General features: G+C 37.3%; 1 protein-coding gene across 2 annotated transcripts in view; it reads left to right on the forward strand.

The window, feature by feature from the left end:
* The window catches only part of LOC139756142 (VPS35 endosomal protein-sorting factor-like), a 105481-nt gene that overhangs the window by 72028 nt on the left and 19531 nt on the right, over positions 1-13922 (forward strand). For both annotated transcript variants that reach the window (XM_071675277.1, XM_071675278.1), the window contains 2 exons: positions 1469-1631; positions 12411-12603. In XM_071675277.1, coding sequence (XP_071531378.1) covers positions 1469-1631; positions 12411-12603 — 356 coding nt within the window. The remainder of the gene's footprint in view (positions 1-1468; positions 1632-12410; positions 12604-13922) is intronic.

The following is a 13922-nucleotide window of genomic DNA, read 5'->3' on the forward strand; positions in this document are numbered from 1 at the left end:
TGAGTCAGTTATGTGAGTGCATGGCTACCTGATTGAGGAAGACCAGAGTATTCTGGTATCATAGAAAATTAATTTTAGGGTTTATGGTGGGTCATCACTGTTGTGCTGGGTGTAACACATTTTAGAGTCCTTTAGGACTTCACCAATGATTACTTAGAGGACTTTTTTTTCTCTTTTTTTCCCCTCCCTGGAACCTTGAAGCCTCTCTTGGTGAGGAATATCTCTAGCTTGAACTGCCCTCTGATAGTGACCTGTTTCAGGTGAGGCACTAATGGCTGAGAAGTAGCACTGGAGTTCACCAGTTATGGAGATTATTTTTGCCATGGCATCCCCCTTGAGGAGTTCCCAAATGGAGTGGGTATCAGAGATATAGATGAATAGGTAAAGAGACTCATCTTATTGGCTCATCTTAGGTTTTATGCTGAGAAAGGTGTCCTTTGTGATAGCTTTCCTTGAGAATTTTTTGTTGAAGGAAATGGTTCAAGGAAAAGGGTCTTTGGCACCCATCTACCATTTCTTTCAGGTGGAGCCTTAGTTAAGAAATATTTGATCAGTCCTGTGTGGCTCTGAGGATTCCTTTTTAATTCGAGACAGGTTTCTGTGTCCCTCCAAAATCAGAATTGTGTTTATCCTTCTTATCCATTTTTTGTCTAAACTCTCTTCCTTCATGTAGTCTGTTCATGGGACAGATTGCAGAGGAAAGAAATATAATTTTAAGTCATGTCTCCCCAAGACAGTTTCCTGGGAGCATTTTGTATTTGTTTTCTTACCTTGGCTTCCCCTCCCTTTTTTGACAAATCTTTTCTTTGCACCCACTTTTTGGTAGGTGTCCATGATCTGTAAATTAGGAGCTGCTTGGCTGAAAGTAAGCTCAAAATGAATGAGTGACTGCAGGCTGAATGGGTAAGTAGTGAAAGGTGAGGAAAATCAATAATTTTTCAGTGGAAATGCCAAAAGGCTGGAAGGTCTTAACTCTGATTTTTCCAAGAGACATCTTAGAGAATCTCTTATGTTTGTGGAGAGAGTAAAGGTTTTTAGAATGTCAAAACCTACATTTTTTCGAGATGTCCAGAATTGGGAATACCAGGTCTGGTACCCCTTCTGCTATAGAAACTTATATTTGTTTTGAACAGTTTTGATTTGAACAACCTTTTCTAGGAACACATACCCCATTTATAGTAATTGAGACCTGTAAACACGTTTACTTTAAGGATATGGTCAGAATAGATACCTTATACTGTATAACACAGAGGGTTATGTAAAGATGTGCGTTGAATATGGATAAGATCAGAAAAAAATATTCTTACTGTGGCCTCTAGGAAGTGTGAATAAAGAATATCATAAGTCTTTTATACAACATCACCTTGTGTAGGTGAGAATGAAATAGATTTGAATATGACCAGTTGACAGGTCAGATGTAATATATTGTATAATTTTGGAAATGAAAAATATGGTTCTTCTTTTTCAGTGCTTTAACTACAGATGATGAGAGACGTCAGCTTTCCCAACTTATCACTACATTCATTCGACATGTTAATTTTGGACGAGACTTTGAGCAGCAGTTAGATTTCTATGTCAATGCCAGGGCTGCTTTTTCCAACTTAGATCCAGTGCTAGTCTCCCTTGTACAGGTAAACTTAATGTGTAATGAATTGTATTATAAGTATGACTTAATTTTTAAATTTTCTTTGTTAGTTATGTCTCTAATTATAAAAAAGAATCATTTTCCATTTTGATTATAACAAAAAATTTGTTTTCCATCTCTCAGTCTGTTTATGTATTTCCATTACTCCATTTCCAATTTCATAGGTTGGATCAAGTATATATAGTCACTGAACATTGCTCACACACATCTTCAACCTTTGTCCAGTTTATGTCAATGAAACTTGGACTTCTTTATTTACATAAGTGCTTTATACTTTTTCTCTTGACACGGAAAGTTGACTTGTCAAGTTAGATAACATCTCCGATCATACCACCTCTATTAACAGATTGCTTCCAGTGCATCAGATCTTCAGTCATTTGTTCTTGCATCTTCATCTGAAATGTCAGTTTTCTCAGCCATTTTAAAAGAATGTCTGAAGGAGATATATTAATTTTAGAGTAAACAAACTCATGAGGAAGAATCAGCTCATGATTTCATGTTTGAGAGGTACCTTTAGAGGAGAATTAACTGTGGAAATGAAACAAAATGACAGTCAGCAGAAAAATGGAAATCCCAGAATTCAGATTGCATAAGAAAGTGTCCTCATGGAAAGAACTTGTAGAACCTGAACTTGTCAGTATTAGTGATACCATTAGTGATGCTTTGCCAATTTCTAGTAAAGATATTGAAGTATCTATATTGATAGAGTGTTATGAATATGGTGGCAGATTGAAGTTATGGTAAGAAAAGTGACTAATGCAAACAAGTTCAGGAAATTGGTGTAAATTCAAAAGGCAATTTGGCTTATAGATCAGTAAACACACATTCTAGCAAAGATAGAAAACAAGTACACTCTCTGTGTAGAGGTAATACAACAGACTGAACATTGTTTTTCTAACTGACTTAGGTAGTGTGGAATATAGAATGTATTAGAGAGGGATATACAGTCTGCATAGAAGAACTCAGATGAATACCATTTCAAATAAGGTTTTCATGCATCAGAATTTATTTATGGAACAAACCCTAATTTAGTACTAATTTTTTTAAATACATATTCACCATTTCTTGCATTAGCAAGGTAGTGTCAAGGACTGATGGCTGAGCCTTAGAGGTAATAATCCTCACTTGGTCCTCTTCTCTGTCCTTTTGGAAAAGTAAAAACTGGAGTGAAGGATTTCCAGCCCCTTGCTCCCAACAGTACTCACTTATGGTGGGAATATTGTATGTTTGGTAGCCTGGTACAATCTTCAGTCAGTTGATCATGATGGCTTACTGTCTCAGTTATCCTGAGTTATTGAGAGTGGAGAGGTGCAACTTTTGGTCGCTTCCTTTTTGATTCAGTGATGTAATTGATGATACAAGTTCTAGACTACATGAACATTGCAGACATTCATTAAATGGCATACAGAACACTAGTACATGAAAGAGGATCCAAGCTAGCCGCTAAACAATACAGGCCAATGAACTTCACATGTAATAAAAGGCTTTGAAAGTGTTGAAAGGATACATATACATCATCTGATCAAGAACAACTACTTAAATGAAGACTAAGCAGTATGAATTAATCATGGGAAAAAGTATGCAACCCTAGTTTTTAACCCATGATGACATATATGAAAGAATAATGCAAGGAAGTAGAATGGATACTGTTTTTCTCATTTTTGCAGAGGCGTTAACAAAGTAGACCACAAAATTTTACAAGAGGAAACTGTTAAACAACATCAAGTGTAGAGAGCTTTTATCCCTGGGGAACCACAAAGATTAGCATTATCCTCAATTTTCTTAATAATATTCTTATCAGACAACAGAGAAGTAAGTCATAGAAAGGTGCTTTGATGATAATACCAAAGTAAGCAAAATGATTGTATCAGAAGCTGATCAGAGAGTGATATAAAAAGACAGACACTACACCCAAGTTGTAATCTCAGATTATATCCTGGGTGCTATGCTAAATGTAGGTTTCCACCCTTTTATGATTTTTAACATTCTGCCCTTAAGTGATTTGTCAGTCAAGACCAGCATCTTCTTTCACACCTCTGTCACAGAACATGTGTACACCTGGCATTTTCATCTGAAAAGTACTCATATCTTTCAACATTTGTGTGATTAACTTATATTTTTCTTTAAACATATGACCATATATGTCATATACCCTTCATGGTAATATCACCTTTAGAAATAATCCATGTATCCTTCCCATATTTTCACTCCATCTATCTCTCTCATATCTCTTCCCAACTTCATCTGCTTATCACATTCGACAGTGCAGTGCAAAATAACACTTACTATTACTCTTATTATTGTATGTCTGGACCTGGAAAAAAATGTGGTTTCACATCCAAATAATAGGATAGGAAAAAACACTTTTTTTTCTAAACATTTCTCAATTCACAGTATTCTTCCCACCTCATAGAACTCTTAGAGCACTTTTGCTTCACTTCAACTTCTCAATGTATTCTCTATTTCAGCATTTCCAGCACAATCCTTATTTCTCATCACTGACAAATACTTAAGCTCTTTTATTTTCAATATTCTTCTCTTCTATACGGTGTCCAGGCAGTCTTTCACTCTTGCCAACTCTTCTGATTTAGTTTGAAGATCACCAGCAGTTGTATGCAGTTACGTTAAAACCTCTGTTATCTGTAGTTTGAGATAACAGAATGTTCAAACAATTTTGTTTTTTCAGTTTTGGCTGACAACCCTTGATTATCCAAGAAGATTTAAAAAATTAAAAAGATACATGCAATATTTCAAATTGCATCCACACCACACAGCAAGGATTAGTTAACTCGCTATTTTGTGTGATGGTGATTGTTTACTGTCTCCCATCTGTTTTCTGGCACAGTGTTGTATACTGGTATTTCATATCTGTGTATTTTGTGCACCCTGGATTACTATTGTTGACAATGGTACCTGACAGCTCCTCGAAGCCATCCATGTCTTGCACAAAGTGCAAGAAGAATGTTTTAAGTCTTGAAATGAAGATGGAGTGTATGCAAGAAGCTGGCTAAGGGTGAGTCTAAGGTGGCACCTATGAAGTACTTCAGCATCATTTGCTTACTTGCTTGCATATATTAGTATGTCCTATACATAAGTTTTTAGTTATGTAAAATATTTTAGATATTACAATTTCAGAATTATTTGATGTATTAAAAACCTTCATATAACCAGAAATTTTATTACCTGAAACAGCTGATTTCCACAAGTATTTTGGATAACAGAGGTTTTACTGAACTATGTCATATAGCTTTCATTTTTCCCTTGTGGTTCAACTGTGCATCACTATCATTCAGGTACTCGGTTCATTAAAGCATCAAACAACCTTGTAGCTTTATATATCCCTGATATACATCTATTTTATATTGCTTAATGATACCAACAGTTACCACCAGAAAAACACTTCATCAAGTATAAGAGCTCTTAATAGTATTTAGATATCCTTCATGATCACCATAAGATTCAGAACTTTCCAGTTCATAACTGTTACCTTTTTCATGTGCCTTTCTCATGTTACCAGACTTCACCTGCATAAAAGTTACACTTCAAGTGAAAAGTCACCTTTGGCAAGGTTGTATTATAGGGAGTACAGACTTGTCAGAGAACTTCTCATCAAAGTAGTCCATCATTTCCTTACATCTGGAAGTAGCTCAGCCTTGGAGCTGCAGGTCCTGAAAAAGGGGTCCTGGGTCAGTTATGAATGAATATGAATGAATAATCCCTTAAGCTACATAGAGTTCTTTCTGTCAAGTAGAAATTTCTGTACTACCTGCTGATCTGTAGGTGATAGAAAGGCACTTAGACCCATATATGTGACCTTTTTTAATGTTTATTTTTAGTATTCATCTCCATTGTTGGTTTGTCCCACAAGATGCGAGAGAAGCTCCATGATCTCCTGGGTTAAGAAGCCTCTATTCCCCTGATTTCAGATGAAGTTAATGCCTCTTACACTTAGCTAACCACCATTCATTGGTAGCAGTGCTAGCTTGCACTGGGCTCACCCCTCCAGTCAGCAGTCACGACCCAGGCATTACTGTCATGGCTGGGCTTTATGTAAAGTGGAAACTGTAATAAACCAGCCTGTATCTTTTAGGATGATTTTTGTTGCAGCCACATCTCAATTTCCCTTGGACTATGATAATAGGATTTTGGGGACTGGGACTGAGTCAAAAGTTTTAGACCAAGGCTGACATATGAGGAATATCCTGCTTGCTCCTTTTTGACTGTTTCATCATATGAGTTTTCTGCCTCTTCTAAGGTTGGTCAGATAGACCATGGTACACATACCTGGAATACCTGATATACTGTACAGTTATTATATAAGCCAGTTCTATCTCTTTTACTGAGTCATTATTGAGTGTATGAGAAATGTTTAATTACCCACCGTTATTGCCAAAGAGTCCTTTTGCCCCTGCCATTATACTGATGATGTATAAGTTCATTTTTGCAATGATGGTAGACCAATCAAGCAAGATGAAGGTACCCCTCTCCTAAAGAGAATTCTACTACAAAGTCAGTGAAGTGGTAGACATTAGCACAGCTGTACTAATATGTGATTGTGTTGGAACATTGTCTTGTTTAGAGGTGTAGGATGAGATTATATCTCTGAGCCACTATTAGGGGATAAGGAATAAACCAGCATTCCTATATGTACTATGTCCAAACTAGCTTAATAGTGATAAGTTAGGGTATAAAATGAAGGGGATTATTATGGTTAGTAATGCTGCTGTTCATGGGAATGTAATATTAAGTGGCAGGCAACCACCGACCAGGGAGATACTACAGCCTGGGCCTCAGTAGGAACAGTGATGGTGGTGTAGTGAGCCAACTTTATTATATACCCCCTGGGTTGTTGGTATTTAACCCCAGTCTCACCCCCTCTCTTTCTTATACACAAAACTTGACATTACTTAACTCACACAATTCTTGATTTTCTTTCCCTATTTTTCCAGCCTTTTTCATCCCAAGTCTAAGGCAGCACATCTAAATGACAATTTGCAGTGGTGCCACTGGTTGAGAGGGTCTAGGCAGATCCCAGGGCCCACCTGATCACCATCATGTACCTGGGATCCATCCACTTTCCTTGGCCACTTCTCCGAGACAAAGCTTTTTTTCTGTTCATTTTTTCAGCATTCACAATCTTCACTCTAACCTTTCATCTTAGAGTACCACCTGTTTACCTCTTTCCTTGATCTTTTTGTACCCACTGAATCCCAGTTGTCCTACGCTGCTTCTTTGCTGTATCAGATCTCAAACTATAATTTCTATCACTGTTTTCACATCGAAGATGGAGCTTGTACCTACTGTAGTACAAAAGTGTGTATTGCATGCCTTGTGGATCTTGAATCTGCTAATGTTGATGGCAACTGGCTCAAAATCTCCTTACCTTCCATTTACCTTTCTTTTTTGTTTGCTTATTCCCCCAGTCCTTCCACTTTCAGTTCTTTGACTATATGACTTCTTGCCATGAAGTTCTGATCCCTTTATATCCATGTGCTGAGATTCCATATGCAGGGGAATTCAGTGTACACCACAAGGTTTGATTATGCTCTATGCAGGATGATCCTGGTGGAGCCAAGGCTTCTTTTTCCATCCTTGATTATTAGGAACAAATAATTAAACACCCTACCCAAGGTTCATACCATCATGACACTCTCTCTCTCTCTCTCTCTCTCTCTCTCTCTCTCTCTCTCTCTCTCTCTCTCTCTCTCTCTCTCTCTCTCTCTCAATGAATCGTACTCCATTTCTGCTCCCTAAACATCTTCTGGCTACAATTTTGTCAAGTTTGGCACTTTGAGAGAGGTAAATGTTCATTCCTGCTCAGATTTTTATTGGATATCCCTGGAATGGATACTTCTTTTTTGGTCAGGATACTTCATGTTGTGCTGAATGCATTATAATTATAGAAGTGTCTTGGTTAGGATGGAGTCATATATACATCTTTTAAATTCTTTCCCAACCAATCTTGGTTTTGATCACTTCTGTTCTGATACCTTTCCCATTAGGGACAGTGCATACCAGGTCACTCTGCTTTCATTCATACATACTCAGAATCACTGCAGAGTTCTCCCATATAAGGTCAATGGCTCCTTCATAAAAAGACAGTGAGCTGATTTGCTTTCTTCTACTGACAAAGTTTTTGGTCCATATCCAAAAACATCACTTTTATATTTCAGCCTTTTTCCTCCTCTCTTCTGACCTGAACAGGCTATTGCTAACTCTCCAACTGATAACACTACTCTTTTTGACACTTTATTTTCCTCTAACTCAAATTTTGGATGATTCTGTGTCTATCATCCGCCCTCTTTTCCTCGTACTAAATTTTGCCATCTCTTGTATTCTCCTTGTGCAGGGTCTTCCAGGTGTTATTCCAGCTTCACATGGACAGATTGTATAATCAGGTGGCATACCTTAACAAGTTTGAAAGGAGTTTTCTTTTGAGCCAGCTCCAGTTTGTATGTGCCAATTTTGCTTCTGTGTAGAAACTCAGACTTTTTCCTTTTCTTGTAGGCTTGCCTTGGTTCAGCCCATCCCTAAGAATGGAGGCTCTTCTGACCTCTCAATCTATTGTATCATTGTTTTCACTTCTGCATTCTCTGAAGATTTTGAAAATCTCTTGAACTGAAATTTTCTTAAACACTTAGAATCACATTTCCTTTTCACCAGTATGGATTTCACAGTCCTAGGTCCTTTAATTATCATTTCTTGTATGTGAAGCAGCTCTGATCCTCCTCTCTTAAGGAATTTGGTGAAACTTCTGTTGTAGCCCTCAGCATCTCTAAAGCATTTGATAGGTTGTATCAGAAGGGTTCGATTTTCAACCTCCATTGCTTTGAGGTCTCTGTTCCTCTGTGTTCTCCATTGCTTAGTTTCCTCTCTAGCCATTCCATTGCTGTAAGCATCAATGGAGTGATGTCCCCTTCCTATCATATCTACACTGAAGATCCTCAGGGTTCTGTCTAATTGTGTCCTCTGTTCCTTTTCTCAATAGATAATCTTCCCTCTTTTCCACTCTTTTTGCCGATGATTACACTTCACATACTTCACTTCACTTTCCCTCCTCTCCATTCTCTTTCTTGGATTGATCATATTTCCTTTCTCAATTCAGACCTGTGCAGCATCTCATAGTGGGGAAGCAGTAACCTTGTTTGATGCAGAAGTGCTAAAATTCAGTGTCTTGCACTATTTCTATCTAACAATCATTAGTTTCATTTTGTTCAGTATGTAATCCCTGCAATGCAACCCTGTAAGAACATGACCATATAGAGCATAATCATATCATCCAAGCTGAGAGTTGTTTAGGTGCTGTAGTTATTTTTCTTCATATCTACAGGGGTTTTATTTGCGTAGATATACTGCTCACACATCTGGGATGTCTTATCCTTTTCCATTCATTTAACTGGTGTGGAATCAAAAGTCCTACATATTAATTTTCATGGCATTGCTTTTCTTCAACCCTCTCTTTCTGTACGTTGTGATTTTGTTGCTTTTTTTGTTTTCTATAGTATTATTTGTTGCTGTTCTTTTGAGCTGTCTGTATGTGTCCCTGTTGCCAAGGCTTGGTCATGAGGCATGTATTTGACTGCTACTTACCACTGTTTCTGTGCTGAGACTATCCTCTAGAGCATTGGCTGTTATGATGCTTCCTCCCCTTGAACAGCTAAGCTTTAGAATTCTCTTCCTTCTTTCATCTTTCCCTCTTCATGTAACTTTTCTTCCTCTAAGAGTCAGGTTTACATATACGTGCAACACCCTGAGTGATTTCTACTTTCTTTTTCTTCTACTTATTTCTTTCACCTGAGATAGCCTCCATGGGGCTTGTTTTGCATGTTGCTCCCAATTTTGTTCCCATGTTCATGCATCTTGTGACTTGCACAATAACTTTAATGTGAATGAATCTTGCATGGAAGCTGCACTTCATCCAAACATTACACTGTTCTGTGCCTCATATGAGGAATTGCTATGGACTGCTCTGTGCCTCGCATGAAGTTTAATGGTTCCTGCCCTCATTTGAACTCTCAGTTGATATATGATTCCATCTCTTGTGCATAAATGCCAGCAGCAACCTAACAGCGCAGGTGAAAAAATATTGCACTTCATGGTCACTCCAAAGATTGTCACAGAGAGTGTGATTACACCATCAAGATTGGAAATCAGATTTACATGCCAACTATTGAAGTAAGTTTTGTAATAAAAGAAAAAAAAAATTGTTTACATTTTTGATGGAGGTTGTTATTTATTTATTCATGTAGATAATGTTCTATCCCTGGAGATAGGGGAGAAAGAATACTTCCCACATATTCCCTGCGTGTCGTAGAAGGCAACTAAAAGGGGAAGGAGCGGGGGGAAATCCACCCCTCTTGTTTTTTTTTTCAATTTTCCAAAAGAAGGAACAGAGAAGGGGGCCAGGTGAGAATATTCCCTCAAAGGCCCAGTCCTCTGTTCTTAATGCTACCTCGCTAATGTGGGAAATGGCGAATAGTTTGAAAGAAAAAGAAAAAGAAAGGTAATGTTCTCTGTTGAATGTTTTAATAATGCATATGATGTTAAAATGACACCAATTTGTGAAAATGTGTAGATGATATGTGTTGGGTAAAAAGATACCAATTTGTGAAAATATGTAAATGATATGTGTTGGGTGTATGAAATCACTTCTGAAAAATATTGAAAAGTGAATAATGTAATGAGGTCTATGTAGAGCAAAATAACACCTGGAAAACACCCATAATCATCTTATACCAGTAGTTACATGAATACAGGGCCCTTCCCTGTCAACTATGTCAACTAACAACCTCTTAACACCAATATAGAGGAAAGCATATTGCTTCTTTGGGAATCTTCTGTAACATGTGACACATACAATATTTTGTAAGGGCTTTTTATGCACCCTAGAAACAATTTATTTCTGATGAATTTTGTATTTTAAGGGTCAAACCTGTTCAAACGCTTTGAATAATGGCTTTTCCATGATATGCCTTCAGTAAGAATACAGGGATATGGTTTTCTTCCACCTTGTTAAGTATGAGCACAAAGAGGAAGAATTCTCTTGTTTGCTTGGACTGACAAAAATTTAATGCAGGATATTGTACCTGGAACCAAAGGTTTTTCTAAGAGTACAGATCAAATTTTTCTCTCACTTGAGTGTTAAGACAAATTATTAGCCAGTTTTGGAACCTTTTCAAATATTTATGAAAGATTCAGAATTTGAGATTTCCAAAGCATTCTGTTTAGAATTTTAGCCATAAAGAAATGCTTTTCGGTTTTGCGAGTGCACATTAGGGTCCCACTGTCTATGTCTTTGGGATCAACCATATTATATGGGACATATCCAGGATAGTTTCTCAGGTTGTTTTCCTTGAAGAAACTAGTTGCCTCTGCAACCTAAATATGAGTTGGCAATGACCGTGATATTGTTACATTTACTTTTTTTTTGTCTAGCCATAAGGTATTTCTCATCTGTGATACCATGTCATGAGTTAAGATCTCTCCAATCAGGGGTTAAATAAACAGGCCATGAATATCTTTGTGCTGATTCTTTGAAGACTACTTTTGAAGAACTTTATGTCATATTTGGTTGAATATCTCAAAGAAAACCATGAGATCTCTAGAGATTAGTGAGAGAAACCAATTTTTAGCACACAAATACAGTTTGAAACCCCTCTCTTAGGGATTGTTTCACGTTGGATTAAAAGTCTTGGCATGTTGGCTCAACCAGGCCTGTTTGTCTGAGCATTGCTGGCCTTTCTGTGGAAGATTTTTTCTGGATGTGTTTTACAAAGGTCACTGACATTTTTTAACACTATTGTTGAAGGATACCACAGCCTTGACGCCAAGGATCAAATTTGTAGGCATTGGTCTTAGCTCCTGCTATACATATCATTGCTTTTGTGCTACTCTATGACCTTGAGGTGTGTTCATGGTCACCTCTTTTCTAGCTTAAGAAGTCTTCAATCTTTCTCCTCCATTCTGTAATGCTCTCATAGCTTGCAGAATAAACATACAATGAAAAGAAAAGTGAGTACAGAAGAATCCAAAGCTGTTTCTTTTAGGGACATTGTTCTGCAAGAAATTTTTTTTATTTGTTGGTTTTCATCCTTTCTTTCAAAAAAAAAAACACCTTCTCTTAACTGATGGTGTGATGTCCTTTTTTAAAGAATTATGAATTGGTGAGACTGGTGTCGCCAGACAGCTGACAGGTCAATGATGTCAATGCTAGGAGGTGACTGCTTATAGGAGGGGATCGAGCCTGTAGTGAGCTGGAGCTGCTACTGCTGATTGATTGTTCATGGGAGGTGAGAGTTATTACCCTCTTGAGGAGGGGATTAGAGGCTTTTAACCCCTGGAGATCATGGGGATTCTCTTGTAGCCCATGAGGCAAAGGCCTAGTGATAACCAGTTTATCATTCTTTGAAAAAAAATTCTGAAATAATTTTTGGATTTACTAGGATTTATCTTTATTATTGTTGGTAAAATGAGATCAAAAGATTACTGATAAAACTTTTTCCCTCAAAATAGGGATTGTATCTATCCAGGTAATGAGCATCTGCTAGAACAGAATTACTGTAATTTGCTAATCCTCCCAGACCCTTGGGAATTAATTGAAACCCAATGATTGGCAAATATAACTTGGTTACACTTGCACTAAGGTGACCCATAGTGTTGTGCTACTCATGAAGAATGTGGCTGCATGAAAGTTATTCCAAAGAAAATAAATCAAGTGGTATTTGACTGACTAAACTTCTATTTATTGTTATTTTCTCTGTCTTAGTGTGTGTGTCAGCTGGCTATGGCAACCTGGAGTGTGATGCATGGTCAGCACTCGGGCAAAACAGCAGCATTTGTTCGTGCATGTGCTGCATACTGCTTCATCACCGTGCCTTCCTTAACAGTTGCTGCAACCCGCCTAAAGCTCTATCTTCTTTCAGGGACAGTGGCATTATTGAATAATTGCTTAGGACAAGGTGAGTATACATTTCATTTTGCTTTATAGACTTTCTATGTGAGTCATTATAGTCAGGTTGTTTTTTGATAATTGTAATGCTGTTAAATAGAATAATACGTGTCATATTTAGATAGATAACTGATTCTAGTTCTGTTTTTACTTCAAGGAATAATCCTTATATATTTCTTATCTCAGTTATCATTTCAGCACAGTTTTCTTAAAGTAAAAAAAAATGAGTAAAATGCAAAGAATGTATACACATTCTTACCCATTGCAGCACATTTTTCATTAGGTGAAAAAAAATAAGAGTAAAATGGAAAGAAAGTGAATGATTAGTAGGTAGATGGATAAGCTAATCATTGACTTGATTTTTCCCAAGACAGGGCTAAAAGTAACACTGGACTTAGCACTAATACCTTAAACAGAAATGCTTCGTATTTTACAAAATATTTAACATTGAAGTGATAGCTTTATACTGCCAAACATGTTGGAAGAGAATTGAGATTACCATACCTATGGTATGGATATGATATTGGGGCACTGATGATAAGGATTTTGATTCAGTGGACGTTGAACATGATTTTGATCACATATGGAAAGCGATTTTGATTGTGATAGAGAAGAAATATGAGTAGGGTATTGCCGAACAAGTGATGGCTCAGATAATTGTACAAAGATTAGCATTGGTAATAGAGCTAGCACATCATCAGTAAACGTGCAAGCTTTAGATGTCTGTACAGATTTTTGTGGTTAGAATGACTGTGGAAAAGTATCTAGCAAAAGGTAAGAAGCTGTATGCAGCTTTTATGGATCAGGAGAAAGCATATGACAAAGTTCATTGGAATGCCTTATAAGATGTGTTAAGGATATGTTGGATGGTTTGAAAGCCTTTTATAGAAGAGCTGATACATGTGTAAGAGTGTATGGAAAGTTAAGTGAAAGTTTTGGTATACATGTGGGTATGAGGCAGGGGTCTGTGATGTCATTGTGGCTTTTTGGCTTCCTTCTCTGTTCCTTCTTTGGAAAATTAAAAACAGGAGGGGAGGATTTTCAGTCCCCTGCTTCCTCCCCTTTTAGTTGCCTTCTCTGACATGCAGGGAATATGTGGGAAGTATTCTTTATCCCCTATCCCCAGGTATATGCATATATATGGATGGAGTAATAAGAGAGATGAAAGCAAAACTAGGGAGAGGGGCTGCATAGAGAGAGTGTGGTGGTGAGGTTTGGTAACTAGTGACAACCTGTTTGCAGATGATACTGTGTTGTCTGCTGAGAGTGAATTGGAGTTGCAGAAGCTTGTGCATTTTATGTTGTATGTACGTGTAAGTAGTTGAAGGT

This window comes from Panulirus ornatus, chromosome 20 (assembly GCF_036320965.1).
Source record: "Panulirus ornatus isolate Po-2019 chromosome 20, ASM3632096v1, whole genome shotgun sequence".
Classification (NCBI taxonomy): domain Eukaryota; kingdom Metazoa; phylum Arthropoda; class Malacostraca; order Decapoda; family Palinuridae; genus Panulirus; species Panulirus ornatus.